We start from the raw sequence: 15,440 nt of genomic DNA on the forward strand, positions 1-15,440 counted from the left end.
TTCTAAAATACCCCTATGGTATTTTAATTTCTTGTTTGTGTTTCTTATTTCTGAATATGATTCTGGGATTAGTGTGGATCTTTTAGTGTTCCAAAATACTCCTATAGTATTTTGACTTTATGTTTGGCTCTAGCATTCCTAGTTGGTAAGTTTCAGGCCTGTTGCACACCACTATCACTCCCAAGCACATTTTCATCACATCTCGAATAAATGTAGTTGATCAGGTTACATTTAATCCAGCTTACGATTTCATAACTGCCCAGGTTTGACGGCGATGCTCAACATCCGAAGACTTTTATTATCGTTCTTCTTGTGATACTTTTGTTCGAGTGTTTAGATTCTGGATGCTCTTATACTTTGGTAAAATATGGTTATATTTTAAAGTATAATTCTTGGTCAGAGTGTTTTATCCCTTTTGTATTTATAGGCTGTATATCTTTTATGAATTCATATACTTAGCTCACTATAAACAATACTCTGATACCAATCTGTCACACCCCAAAACCGGAACGGCGGAAAAGTTCTGGGGTGGATGACGTCATGTCAAGTATCACAACACATGCATTATAGTAATCAAAGTACAAAAAAACATTGCATTATTAGTAATAGTTTTACATGGTTTACATACAATACATCAAAGTAATACAAGTAATAATATAGGTACAGCTTGGTACTAAACTGTCTTCGTCAAAAGCTCTGGGGATGTACCTGTCTAATGCTGACCTGAGAATACAAGTTATTTGAAAAAAGCGAGTATCAGCATTTTTACAAATGCTGGTGAGTTCATAGGTATTTAGTGTCATTTTATTCAAATAACTTTAATAAAAGTGGTATTTCTAGAGTATCCATTAAGTTAGAGTCCTTTCCAAAAAATCCTATATTTTCCTTAATAAAAGCAGTCTTCTACCAAGACTGGACGGAGTTATGTGGTAAAAAGTAGTTTTCCCTTAATCGCTATCATTATCAAAATACAGAATTTGATTATTTAAAGAAAGCAAGAGAAATCAGGGAAATAACATATGCCTCAGCAGTGAAGACTGCTGACTAAGGCAAAAGGAATCATAGACTCTAGAAGAGTATCGAACAAATGACACACCTGGCTCAGTCTAACCAAGGAAGACATAGACCCCAGATGGTACCAAATGAAACGTACAGCTAGCAAGGTCTAAAAACACAGAATACAGACCCCATACATTATCAAATGAAAGATACAACTAGTAAGGTCTAAAACAAAGAATACAAACCCCAGACAGTATCAAATGAAAGATACAGCTAGTAAGGTCTAAAACAGAGAATACATAACCCAGACAGTATCAAATGTAAGATGCCACTAGCAAGGTCTAAAAACAGTGTGACTCTGAGAGTGGGTTTTCAGCATATAGTGTAAAGTACAGTGTAAAATACAGTGTGAAATACCATTACCTTAAGGCCATGAATTATAAGGTAACCTGGGATACTCGTAACCATACTAACCGACACTAGACTACCTGACGCCCTGCAAGAGTCTATAAAATGTGACATTTGTCACCCCTTGGCTTGGTAGGCCGTGGAATGTAGCTAGCAGTCAGGGTGCGGGGGTGTCAATCCCGTATAGATCTATACACACAATGTCCGCTCTCCCTACAAGAGACTCTGGTTACCAACTAGACGACGGAGAAGGCCGTGTCCCGAAGATGCATCCCAAATAGTGGGTAGTGGGTTTCCAATATAAGTGTTGAACTAGAGGTAGAGACTCATTACTGAACTGACTAATGTAAACCTATATGTATATGCTTGCATACATAATATATAACTAATGAATCAACGACCTTCGGACGACCATCCGATCCCACCAGAACACATCTCAACGAAGAAAAGGAAATAGGGCGGACAAGCCTTCCTAAGTCCTTCAATCATTATTTATATGCATCTATACAAGCACATACATACATCTAACCACGCCTGAGTGTTTAACAAGTGGAAACGTATCATGAAGTATAACCAAATCGTGATGTATAAGCGAATCGTGAGGTATAACCGAACAGTGTGGAATAATCGAATCGTGAAGTGTGAACGAACAGTGTGGAATAATCGAATTGTGAAGTGTAAACGAACAGTGTGAATAACCGAATCGTAAAGTATAAGCGAACAGTGTGAATAACCGAATCGTAAAGTATAAGCGAACAGTGTGAATAACCGAATTGTAAAGTATAAGCGTTACCAAATACAAGTGTATCACGAAGTGGAAATGTTATCAAGTAGGAGTTTAAACTAAGTAAAAGCGAAGCAGCGGTATCTAACAAGTAGGAGTATACGGCATGAAAGAGAACTTTGATGAAAACCTTGGAAATACCTTTATACTTAAGAAAATCACAACTCGGTATTCATTGGTAAAATAAGTTTGAAAACCTTTAGAAATTCTTTGGAAACCTTTGATAAACCAGTTTAAAATGAACTTTGATAAAATAGTATAAGTAAGAGTTTTTGAACAAGTGAAAACATTTTAGAAAACCATTTATAGTATCCTACTCGGTAAAACAGTTTACAGTGTGGTAAATCCTTGTGCATGCGGGTTATCAATCAAATGTGATTGATATGATAACTGGCATGTTTAACTTGTATTCCCCCCTATAAAACATGTAAAAACATTTAAAAGGTTCATTTAGGGGTATGAACTCACCTGACGTAAGTGGATCCGACGAAGGTGTCGGTTGGGTGTTCGGTGTCAAGTAAAGGCTTGAACACACTTAGTGACCTATTTAACATATGATAACATATGTTCACATATAATTAGCACATTTAATACTAATTAAACAAGTATACGCTTCCTAAGTGTGAAAACACTTTTAATTAAGCGTTAGGGGTGTCCCGGGTAACATCTAAGGGTGTGAATGACTAGGATAAGGAGTTTACTCTTCAAGATTAAACTCTTTGGAGAGATTTCGGCCTTAAACACCCCATACCCATGAGTTTACGGCCGTAAACTCATGGATGAGGTTGTTAAGTGTTAAATGGCCTACTACAATTTAAGGGATGATGCTAGGTTTTGTTCTTGGGCATTAGAAAGGGACTAATGGAACATATGGGTTATTTGATGAGTTCACGGTAGTAAACTTTGAGTTTATGGCTGTAAACTCTCACCCACACAATCATAAATTGTTTTGAAGGCCAAAGGTAAAGCATAATTGTTTCTACTCATTTTTACAAGTCAAGGGGTGAGTTTGGGGCACCTTTTAACCCCTTTGTAGGACTTTACGGCCCAGGTACCCTTTCATGAGGGGTTTACGGCCGTGAACTCCTTATGGAGTTTTTTTAATTAAGTTTAAGGTCCCTAACTTGTTGGTGGTTGATTCTAGAATTTAATTCAACGCCATTGGTGTGTTTAAGGGTATTTTTAACACACAAATATGAGTTTACTCCCCATAAGAGGAGTTTACGGCCCAAGCATATTCTCGGGAAATAAACTCATGTTTACTCTCGAAAATGCTAGTTCAAGGTGTTCTAAGTCCGATTCCATAAGCCTACAAGTCATATCTAAGCCTTAGGGACAATTTGGAGGGGTTTTCGGGCTTAAAAAACCCCATTAAATGGTGTTTATGGTCCAAGAGTGTTCTTGGGCCGTAAACACATCATTTTGTCCCTAATTTATGTTTTAAACTCGAATTTGCAGGCTAGATAAGCTATATAACAAGTTAGGATAGTTTACCTACTCGTTTGGGGCTCGAAACGGATGATTTTTGGCTCGGGAAAAAGTTGTAGAGAGAGAGTAAAAAGGTTGAAATGGAGTTTACTCTCCCTTATATAGGGGTTGGAGTTGAAGCTCTGTGGAAATCTACCCAATACTGCTGTTAAACGGGGCTTTTGGTCGCACCCGATTTAGTGGTCGTAATAAAATTAATTTTTTTTCCAAATTAATATGGAAATGTAATCTAAGTGTTTTTATTTATTTTATTATGATGAATAAGGACATGGAATGTAAATAAATAAAACATTTATTTATTTTACGACCTCAAATTAACGGAACTTTTATAACGTGGAATGTTCCGTTAACGGAAACGGGGTAATGTAACGGAATAAACTTTGGGTTGTCACAACGTATGACCGGGAAGGTCATTGGCTCTCTATTATCACTCAGTTTGGTTACATGAGAGATTAACTCCATATCCAAATTAGCACACTAAGAATTAAAGTCCAAATTAACTTCCCGAAGTAAAATAAATATATTGAAGTTTGCAACACTACTACAGCCAGCCGACAATACTTTTCCTCATTTACGTTATTGGAATGAAATTTATTACCTTATATTTATAACTGAAAGTTTCAATGAAAGTACTTTTACACACTCGAAGGATTTAACTTACAAATGCTTGATTCTGGAAAATATAGGATTTTCTAGGGACTTCTACTATTCTCAAATATTAATTTCAGCTTTTATATTTCATAATTGTAAACACTTTTATACAAGTAATGACACTAAAATCTTATGAACTCACTAGCTTTATGCTGATACTCGTTTTCAAAATAACTTGTATTCTCAGGTCTAAAATAGACAGACAGGTACTGGTGCAGCTTTTGAGATGGAGCGTATTCAAGACCCATCTTTTATTTTTGTTTACATTTTTGGTGTCTATCAAACTGTACAGAACACATTTGTATTTATAATTACTATACTAATGTAATGGATGTTGTTGCTTGTTTTTACTATTATACAATTGTTATGATTCTGTACATGACGCCCTCCACCCCAGAACGTATTCTGCCATTCTCGGTTTTGGGGTGTGACACATATCCTCCACCTCCCCAACAAACTGAAGCTTCGAGCATATCTTTGGAAGATATTGTGAAAAGCATTGCCACTACTATCCAAATCTTTTAAGAAACAACTAGAGCTAGCCTCAAAAGCTTAGAGCAACAAATTGCACAACTTACTCAATCTGTGAGTATATTGGAAACTCAAGGAAAATTACCATCGCAGACCGGAGAGGACCCAAAACATACCATTTCTTCCCTCACCTTGAACGATGGGAAATTTTTTGATGACCCAAGATTGCAGTTTGAAGATGGGGAAGAGGAAGAAGAAGTAGAATTGGAAAAGGTTATCGAGGAAGAAGTGGAAATTGAGAAGGTTGACATGGAAATTGTAGAGGGTGTGTTGGAGGTTGACGAAAGAGAGGCTGAGCAACCCACTACCAATGAGAAAATCCTTTCATTGGTAGACCAAACACTAGAGCCGAAAATGATAAATCTGTCGGACATGCGTTGTCGGGTCAACAGAGGCAAACAGAGCAACATAAAGCCCATCATCAGATGTATAAGAAAGGTCCGCCCAATGCCTTGGTTTAAAAATCCGAGATTTTGCTCAAGTGGTCAGGGGGTGCCCGATAGAAGCAACAGGAGCCGGTGTCGATGGAGTATAGGGCGAGGGGGTAGCATCGTTAACATCGGGTAGCGACAGACCCAAATCAGAACCCGATGCAGGTTCAGTGTTGGAGCCATGATCAAATTCCGAGGCATACACTGTAGAAGCAGAATCGGGTTTGGGGGGGGGGGGGGGGACTCGACTGGGGATGATGACATGGGAGGATCATTGCATATAGTACATGGAGTTGGAGGCGAGGCCGGTGGAGCGGGTTTTGAGACAACAACGGGCACGGGCACACACGAAAAATCATCCAAAAAGGGCTGAAGTGGTAAATCAACAATTGCGATGTGCGTGGCAGCGGTGTAAAAAGGAAAATACAAATCATCAAACCGAGCATGGCATGTGATGTAGATGCATGAGGATCTAGGATCAAGACATAAGTGACCTTTGTATTGGGAGTGATATCCAAGAAAAACACAAGGAATGCTTCGTGGAGACAATTTATGAGCTGAATTATCCCGCAAATAAGGGTAGACCCGACACCCGAACGGGCGGAAATTATCATAAGGTGGCACCTGACCAAACAACATCTCAAAAGGAGAACGATAGCCAAGAACTCTTGAAGGCAAGTGATTAATAATATACACCACGGTGCTAAAGGCATGAACCCAATAAGAGGCGGGTGTGTGACTATGAAACATCATGGTAAGGTCTATTTCAATTATATGTGGATGCTTGCGTTCGACTCGTCCGTTTTGTTGCGGGGTGTACGGACACGAAATCTGATGAAAAATGCCACACGAGTTTAATAAGCCCTTCACACGGTAGTTTAAAAATTCTATACCCCCATCACCTTGAAAATCTTTAAGCTTGGTGGAAAATTGATTTTCCACAAAAGTGAGAAATGAGACGAAAACATAATCAAATTCGGATTTGGCCTTGAGTGGATACAACCATGTAAAGCGCGAATAATCGTCCACAAAAGAGACGTAGTAGCGATATGAATTAACTGGCGAAATAGGTGACGGCCCCCATAAATCACAATGCACCAAATCCAATATATGTAAAGCACGATTATTATTATTAGAAAATAGCAAGCGACGAGACTTAGCAAGTTCACACGGAGAGCAAATATTTAGTTTTGGCAACACATTAGAAACAAATAAAAGTCCAAATTTATTTAACATAGAAATAGTGTCAAAAGACACATGTCCCAATCTGGAGTGCCAAAGTTCAAAAGAGGCACGCGGCTTGGATCCGACAAAAAAAGCATAAGCTTTGGGAGAAGTGGCTAGAACATACAACCCACGATCACATTTTCCTTGTGCTAGGACCTGCTTCGTTGTTCGATCCTGAATGAAAAACAAAGAAACAGAGAAAAGAACATCCACAGGATTGTCACGCGTTAGTTTACTAATGGATAATAAACTTTTGGTGAGGTGAGGAACCACCAAAACATGCCACAAGTGAATACCATTAGCAATTTTGGAAGAACAGATAGAAGAGATGTTGAGTGTATTACCATTTCCAAATTGGACCGATGAGTCACCACTATACGGCTCGACATTAGACACCGATCCGGTGGAAGACATCATGTGATCGGAGGTGCCGAAATCAACAAACCAATCAGGGCCGGAAGGAGTAACTTGACACTTAGCTATAAATGCTTTGGCGAGATCAACATCACGCATGGGTGAAGGGGACGCAAAAGATTGAAGTTGAGGGAACTGGTTCGCGTAGTGGCTATTTTGGTGTCAAAGTTGACAATGAGGCGGCCGGCGTCCACGACCACGACCACCACGGAACAAGCGACCACCCCGACCCCGACCACCATTCGAACCTAAGGAGGGAGTGGCGCCAGTAGAAAAAGCAATCGAGGGAATGGTGTCTTCGTGAATGGAATTGAGAAAAATTCCACGACCCTCGGCCTTAGCCAACAAGTCACGAAACCCAAAAACAGCCCTGGAAGCACGGATGGCGGTGGAAAAATTCTCAAACGAGGCAGTGAGACCGCAAAGAAACCAATGGGTTTTGTTAGTTTCCTCCACCCCTTGACCAATGGCAGCAAGTTGATCACAAACGGACTTTAATTTTTGGACAAATTCTGAAACGGTGGAGGAACCCTTGGTAAGATGGCGTAGTTGATCACAGAGATTTTAGGCACGCTCGAAGGAGGAGTTGCCGTAGGCGGCTTCAAGGGTTACCAAAATGTCACGAGCTGTTGAGAAGCCCACAATCTCAGAAAAAGCTTCTTCTGTTACAGAAGTTTGAAGAAGAATAACAACCCTTTGATCGGTGGAGACCCACTCTGCCAGGGACGCATTCAAGGTCGACTTGTTATCAACCAAAATAGAGGGTGGTGGGGACCGAACGGAGTCGTTAACATGACCAAGAAGTTGTCGGTATTGTAAAATAGGGATCATTTGATTCTTCCACAGAAGGTAATTTGATGAAGAAAGGCGAATGGTGATGAGATGCAAAATGGTGTTCATAGAGAGAGAGAGAGAGAGAGGAAGCATTAGAATCGAACATGATGATGAAGTTGAAGGGTGAGGAAAGCTGATGGGTGGGAGAGGAAGAAAAAGGGAGGGACGGATCTAGAGGGGGGGAAAAAGAAGGTTGGGAGTTACAAGGCTTGATACCATGTGAAAGTTAATGAAAAAACTCTCTGTTGTAAATACACGAGAGTTATGATATATATATATATATATATATATATATATATATATATATATATATATATATATATATATATATATATATATATATATATATATATATATAGGTAAATAAGTTACAAGAACACCCCTATAACTAATAAATAACTTACATGAACACCCCTCTAACTAATGAATAAATACATAATGGTACAAGAACTATATTTGTCTAATAGTATGTATGTTCCAGAGTGGAATTAGTGCTTTTGATTGTATTCCGAAATTAGGTTTTTTCTTGTATTCCGGAATTAGGATTTTTCTATGTATGTTCCAAAACCCGGAAATCGGGTATGGTATTTCGGAAGAAAATTCTTGACCTAGTTCATTATATTCCTGACAAGATTTTCGTATTCCGGACTTGATTTTCGTATTCTTGACACGTTCCAAACTAGCAAAAATTAAGGTTTTTGATTAAGATGTATCATGCAGTATAGATGTATAAGTCTAAGTAATCCTATAATTTCCTTAAAAATATTAATGTTATAGAAGACCTTATAATACCTATATAATTGCATAAACTAAACATTTTTTAATGTATAATAAAAAATAAATGCATTTAATTAGAAACAAATTTGAAACTTACGAATAAAAACTACATTTCTTCACTGCTGTCAGAAGACATTTTCTAAAAACTTCATATATTTGATAAAATTTAATAATTATATGATTTATATATTTTAATATATATAATATAGTCATGCCTTGAAAATCATCATGGCTCGCCAAGGCTTGTCATGACTTAACTTTTACCATGTCGTCAAGTCACGCCTTACGTTATTTAGAACCTTGGTTTTTTTCCTTATTATAGATTTTATCTTTCTACATTTTCATTATGACATTTTACCTTTAAGCTGAGTTTACCAATATGGAATGCAGATAATTTCTTTTCAGCATGACAAATGATTTTGATAACAATATTTGAAATCGTGTGGGGGTGACTACAAAGCAAGCGAACGAAAAGTTAGTTGCCTAGGCATTCAAACTTTCTTCTAATAAGAAAAACCACATATGTTGTATGAAATTTTGAAGGGTTGTGATTTGTTCTTGCGTTTTCAACTTTTCAAACGTTATATATATATATATATATATATATATATATATATATATATATATATATATATATATATATATATATATATATATATATATATATATATAATGGTCTTCATGTGTGTCGTGTCATTAGTTATAACATGGACACGATAGTGACATAGTAAAGGGTGTCATTCGACATTCGTTGACATGTGTACGTAATCACCAAAACATGATTATGTAAACATTGTTGCATAAAGTGGTCGGTTTTGTAAGTGCGCCATCATTTTGCGCCCAAGTTCAAGTGTGCAGGTTGTAGTTACAACTGTTGCGTATGTTCTATCGTGCTACAATCAAAATAATTATTAGTTAGGGATTTTTGTATGTATGTTTCAGAGTGGAATTAGAGGTTTTGGTTGTATTCTTAAATTAGGTTTATATTGTATTCCAGAATTATGATTTTTCTATATATGCTCCAGAATCCGAAAATCGGGTATGGTATTCTGGACCATAAATTTCGGACCAAATTTTCGGACCTAGTTCATTGTATTTCTGACAAGATTTTCGTATTCCATACTTGATTTTCGTATTCTGGATACATTCCGAACTAGCAAAAATTAAGGTTTTTGATTAAGATATATCATGTAGTATAGATGTATAAGTCTATGTAATCATATAATTGTCATAACAAGTTTAATGTTATAGAAAACCTTATAATAACTATATAATTGCACAAACTAAATATTTTTTAATGTATAATAAAAAAAAATGCATTTAATTAGAAACAAATTTGAAACTTACAATTAAAAACTATATTTCTTCACTGTTATCAAAGACATTTTCAATATGTAGAGGTGTACGAAATGAAATTTCGAAGTTCAGTCTGAAACAAAAGATATCGAAGTGTAGTCGGAAACGGGATATTTATAGAAGAACCACATTACCGGGTCGGAATTACTACCCATTTAAGCGAATTTGAAATCGGGTCGGAACAACCTATTTGGGACCAAGTGGTCATTTTGCCCTTTTATTTATTTATTTGTTTAATATAATTAAACAATAAAAAAAAATAGTAAAATTACTCAATTTCCCTTTTAATTATATACCTTAATTCTTGATAATAACGTCTTTTAACTATTTACCTTCATTTTTGATAATAACATCTGACCAACTATATTGGTTTTCTTTATCATCGTCCAATCAACACTCTCTCCACTTGAAACAATAGCATAATTTACGAGGTTGTCGACTACTGGTGTTCGAATATCATATTTCTCTAAAGGCATCTTTTCTTCATGCCAAATATAAACAGCGATTGAATGTAATAGTCAACTAACCAGAGATGGAGATGGCCATATGGTTGACGGTGGTGATGGGAGTGGTGCCACTGGTACTGTGGTTATTATGGTGGTGGAACAATGCATGGTACTGGTTAGTTATCACAACTCTCCGTTCATCCAAACGAGGCACCATGCTGCCTCCGGGCCACATGGGTCTTCCTATCTTGGGTGAAACGCTCACATTCCTATGGTACTTCAAATTCCTCCGTCGCCCTGAGGACTACATTACTTCAAAGCGTCAAAAGTAACTATTTTCTCGTTTGTTTTTCGTTTACAGATATATACTACCTTTTTTATAAAGTTTTTATTTAAGGTTGATCTATTATTATAATACTAAACAGGTATGGCGATGGGATAGGGATGTATAAGACACATCTATTCGGTAGACCATCAGTGATTGCGTTTTTACCATCGACAAATAAATTTGTACTTCGAGATAACGAAAACTTCAAGTACGGATGGGCAATGGTGGAGCTTGTAGGCAAGACGTCACTAACTGGGGTTCATGGAAAAGCACATCTTAGGCTTCGGAGTTTTGTTTCTCGAAGCATTAACCAGCCAAATGCGCTGCGTAGAATCGGCCTCGCAGTGCAACCACGAATGATCTCAGCCTTACAATCGTGGACCAAATGTCATAATATTACTTTCTACGATGAAATGAAGAAGGTAACATTCGAGAACATTGGTATGTATTTTGCTAGTATTGAGTCTGGCCCTACCCTCGACAATCTTAACAAATACTTCGCCGGAATGATTAGTGGATTGAGAGCCTACCCATTGAATATACCAGGATTTACATTTCATCATGCGCTTCAGGTACTATTTATCATTATTTTCTTTTTGAACAGCAAGAAAGTTTTTACTATTTATCAAGCGTCTAACTGGTCATGATAAGAGATGGAGTAATTAATATATATGTCCATTCATAAGTAGTCTAAAGAAGTATGTTGAAATCGTTTTTTAAAAAGTGTCGCAGAAAAATCCAAGCGATTTTCAAGGAAGTGTTAGATGAAAGGAGAAACAACTACAATGGAGATGATCAACCTATAAATGATCTAATGGATGGTTTGATGAATCTGAAGGACGAGGAAGGGAACCGTTTGAGCGATACTGAGGTTCTCGATAACATGACTAGCATTCTTCTTGGTGGGTATGAATCAATTGCGGTAGTCACAATGTGGGCTGTTTATTATCTTGCTAAATATCCAGAGGTTTTACAAAAGCTTCGGGTAAGCCTACACCTAGCCATGTTTTACTTTCTTTGTGGAGTTTATTTATGTTAGTTACGTACTTACGTATACCTTGAAAAATATGTAGAACGAGAACATGGCTCTCAAAAAGAGCAAGAGCGAACAACTTGTAACAAGCGATGAGATTCTAAAGTTGGAGTACACCATCAAGGTATGATTAATAATCTTTGTTTTGCTAAATCATCTCCTTCGGGTTAATCTTGATGTATGAATCCTCTATTTTGAAATTTATGCCTTCAGGTTGTCGATGAAACAATCCGATTGGCGAATATAGCTGGGTTTCTATTGCGTATCACAACAAAAGATTTGGAGTATAAAGGTAATTGATCAGTGTTCTATATTTATTTATTTGCTCTTATTATGTTTTTATAGCCATATCATTATTGTTAATGCAGGGTATACTATACCGAAGGGATGGAATATGATTCTGTGGCTTAGGAATGTCCATATAGATCCTAAAAACTTTGACGATCCATTGTGTTTCAATCCTGATAGATGGAATGTAAGTATGATATGCCAAGCTTCTCAACTTTGTTAGATGTAATATATTTATTTATTTATTTTCTCTGAAAGCTAAAAAAAAATATATGTTTTAAGGGATCAATGCTACCAGAAAACTTCCAAGCATTTGGATACGGTCCGAGAATATGTGCAGGAAATATGGTTGCTCGTTTACAAGTCGCATTGTTTCTCCATCATTTGTCCACGGGATACAAGTATGATCATATTCAATACGTGTCATTACATCATTTATACATAGATTTTGATTAAAAAACGTGAAACTTCCTATTAATATTAATATATCATTGAATTTTTAAATTGAATATCAGGTGGAAATTGGTGAATCCGGATGCCAAAGTGAAATATCTTCCACATCCTAAACCAGAAGATGGTCTTCAAATTACCATTGAAAAACTATGAATCCTATTAATTGGAGAGTCTACTCGTTCTATATTTTCGATATTTCTTTCGTCAAACAGGCCGTTATTACTTATGAGTACTTATGCTTGATTGAAAAACAATATCCTTATTGTACCGTTATATGATAATAGTAGGAAATTTTGAATGTCATAATGTTATTTTCTTGATCCCTATCCAATGTTTTTGATGTATTTATAATAATGTCAAGTAGGTTATAGTATGTAGAAACTACGGTTATAAAAATAATAAATTTTTTTATAGTAAACTTATAATTAATAATTAGTTGTTTTTAATAAATTATTAAGTAAACATGATTTTGTAAAATTTTCAATATAGAAATACAACTAATTATTGACAATTTATAAACGAAATGTATTCAATACGAAATTAATTTTCTCTTAAAAGTCACGAATCAAATAAATAATTGTCTAACTTATTATCAAAATCAATACTTTTTAAAAACAAAAACTCAGAAGAAAATGCAAATGTCATTTTTATAAAACATTTAAAAAAAAACATATATTATAAGAAAATGACAAGTGGTACTAATGACTATTTTTTTATTAGTATAGAAAGATACTATAAAACCAGTAATTTAGGCGTGGATTTATTATTTATCAAAAAAAAATTGTTATTCTGTAACATTCCGTTTAAAATAAAATAGGCGAATAAATAAACAATAAGCCTTAAAGCCTCGAGATGTATTTTATATGTTATTTTATTTTAGCCCTAATTCCATAATAATTATCAGCGTTAGCCATAAGGAGTTAAATGGTATAAATTCCAGAATTTGGGGTCTATATTGTAATATTAGGACTTGAATTATAATGGATTCTGAAAGCTAGGGGCTGTTTGGTAAATTATATATCTAATTTGAAAAGAAATTGAGAGGGAGGGATTGAAAATGGGAAATTGGTATAAGTTGAATCAAAGACAGGTTAAGACCCGTCACTTTCTCATGTTCCTTCATTTTTAAGGAAGCATCCTTAAACCCTAACCCTAGAACCATTTTCTGCCACCATCCTTATTTCCCCCATCCTGAACTGGCGTCATCACCCCCGTTCCTTGCTACAGCAAATCGTCGAGTGTCGTTGCTGCTTTCCCTTTCGGTGAGAACGAGTTGGCGATCGTGAGTGCGTCCGCTGCCACCATTTCCCCACCTTCTTCTTCTTCTTCTTCTTCTTCTTCTTCTTCTTCTTTTATGTCGCCAATGCAGCCGCAACACGGCAGTTGCCGGTGTTGCTCCAGCTACCCCTCGCCTTTTTTCTGTCCCGCAGCAGCTAGTCGCCGCCGCCTCCGCTCGTACGACCCTCCCGTCCGCTACTCCGGTCTTCATTTGCCACCCCGAAGGAGGCTACAGAGTTCATAATTTACGAGAGTGGTGTGTGTGTCATAGTTGGTCGGATAATCGAAAAGAACCACCATGACCGCCAACCATGGTAGTTACCGCCTGCTGCCATCTCCTGCCGCCACCAGCCACCGTGGAAGGTGGTTGTATGTGTGTTTTATGTTGTAAATATTTGTCTATATTATGGTGTAATCTTGTATGAGCAATCATTAGCCGGAAAACCAAGGAAAACCCCAACCAACATCGTTTTGTCACCATTAGCCACCATCTTCGGTGGCTTTGTGCATTTGTGTGTGATTGGACTGATGTATGAATTGCTTTTGATATTTTTTTGGCCAAAAATCATAACCACCACCACCATGAGGTGGTGGCTGCCACCGTGAACCACTGTTGACCACCACCGCCCGGGGTGGTAGTTGCTGGCGTCCAACTTATTAAAAATAAATTAACCTAAAAGCCTAACCTGGAACCTAGTTGGCACATATTTGGATTGGAAACCCTAATGTCAAGAAACACTAGTTTTTGGAGTTGGTCGGGACCGAGTTAAAGCTATTAATTATATTCTAAATAACACTTAATAACGTCCCTACAATTAACTTAATACAATATTGGACTTAATGGATTCAGTCCTTAAGGAGTTAAGTGTGGAACACTAACCCTAGTTATCATTTTATGTGAAAAACCCTAGAATCGGGGAGCTTTATTTTGACAATGAGCGGACGCCTAGTCGAGTTGTTGATTGGATTGTTATTTGCCTAAGAATGACTAAGTCAAACCTTAATCAGTCATAACCTTAATTGATTAACTCCTTAATGGGTTAAGTGTACTTAATTAACCGTAATCGCCATTTTAGGTGAAACCCTAATCGTCATTTCATGTGAGGTGGTCACTGTTGCAAGTGACTATGACCTGTGATCGGGTATTGACTCAAGTATCTTCCTGTAGGTGATTGGAAGTGAGTTGAAGCTGGTAGAGTCCTCCATTACTAGAGTGGTTATCTGTACGCACATCGAGGTGAGTTTCACCTCACTATACCCGTGGGTAACGACACCAATACCAGCCCACTAGCTATGGTTATGTGCTAGTAGAGGGATGCCTTAGGACTTATATATAGTCATGTAGGATAAACTAAGGACTCTTGATCTAAGCTCTCTTACTTGTTCCTTGTTTGGTTGTAGTTCAAGAGTAGGATCACCTCTCCTAGTGACTATCTCACCTCTGGGTATATAAGGCCATGTATTCCTTGGATTGTTGATATTTAGTATGTTGTTATACTATAGTAATTTGTTAGATCTATGTTCTGGTATCGAGTTTGTTGCTATGCTAATGATCTGTTAGATCCATCTCCTGGTATTGAGTATGTTGCTTTGTGGTAATAACCTGTATAACTGTATGTCATTTGTGCTTACTGGTTATCGTCAACGGAGTGCCCTTAGGGACTGTCTGTGGTCATGTAGGATAGCCTGAGAACTCTTGTTCTAGGCTCTCTTG

The 15,440-nt window shown here is 36.9% G+C and overlaps 1 protein-coding gene across 1 annotated transcript; it reads left to right on the plus strand.

The window, feature by feature from the left end:
* Positions 1-10,432: 10,432 nt before the first annotated feature.
* LOC111876056 (ent-kaurenoic acid oxidase 1) lies at positions 10,433-12,601 on the plus strand. Its single transcript, XM_023872580.2, has 8 exons — positions 10,433-10,674; positions 10,772-11,246; positions 11,399-11,659; positions 11,748-11,831; positions 11,921-11,999; positions 12,076-12,182; positions 12,278-12,396; positions 12,511-12,601. Exons 1-8 carry the CDS (start codon positions 10,433-10,435, stop codon positions 12,599-12,601), a joined length of 1,458 nt encoding a protein of 485 aa, XP_023728348.1.
* The last annotated feature ends 2,839 nt before the right edge of the window (positions 12,602-15,440 follow it).

The sequence above is a fragment of the Lactuca sativa genome, chromosome 4, assembly GCF_002870075.4.
Source record: "Lactuca sativa cultivar Salinas chromosome 4, Lsat_Salinas_v11, whole genome shotgun sequence".
Lineage (NCBI taxonomy): Eukaryota > Viridiplantae > Streptophyta > Magnoliopsida > Asterales > Asteraceae > Lactuca > Lactuca sativa.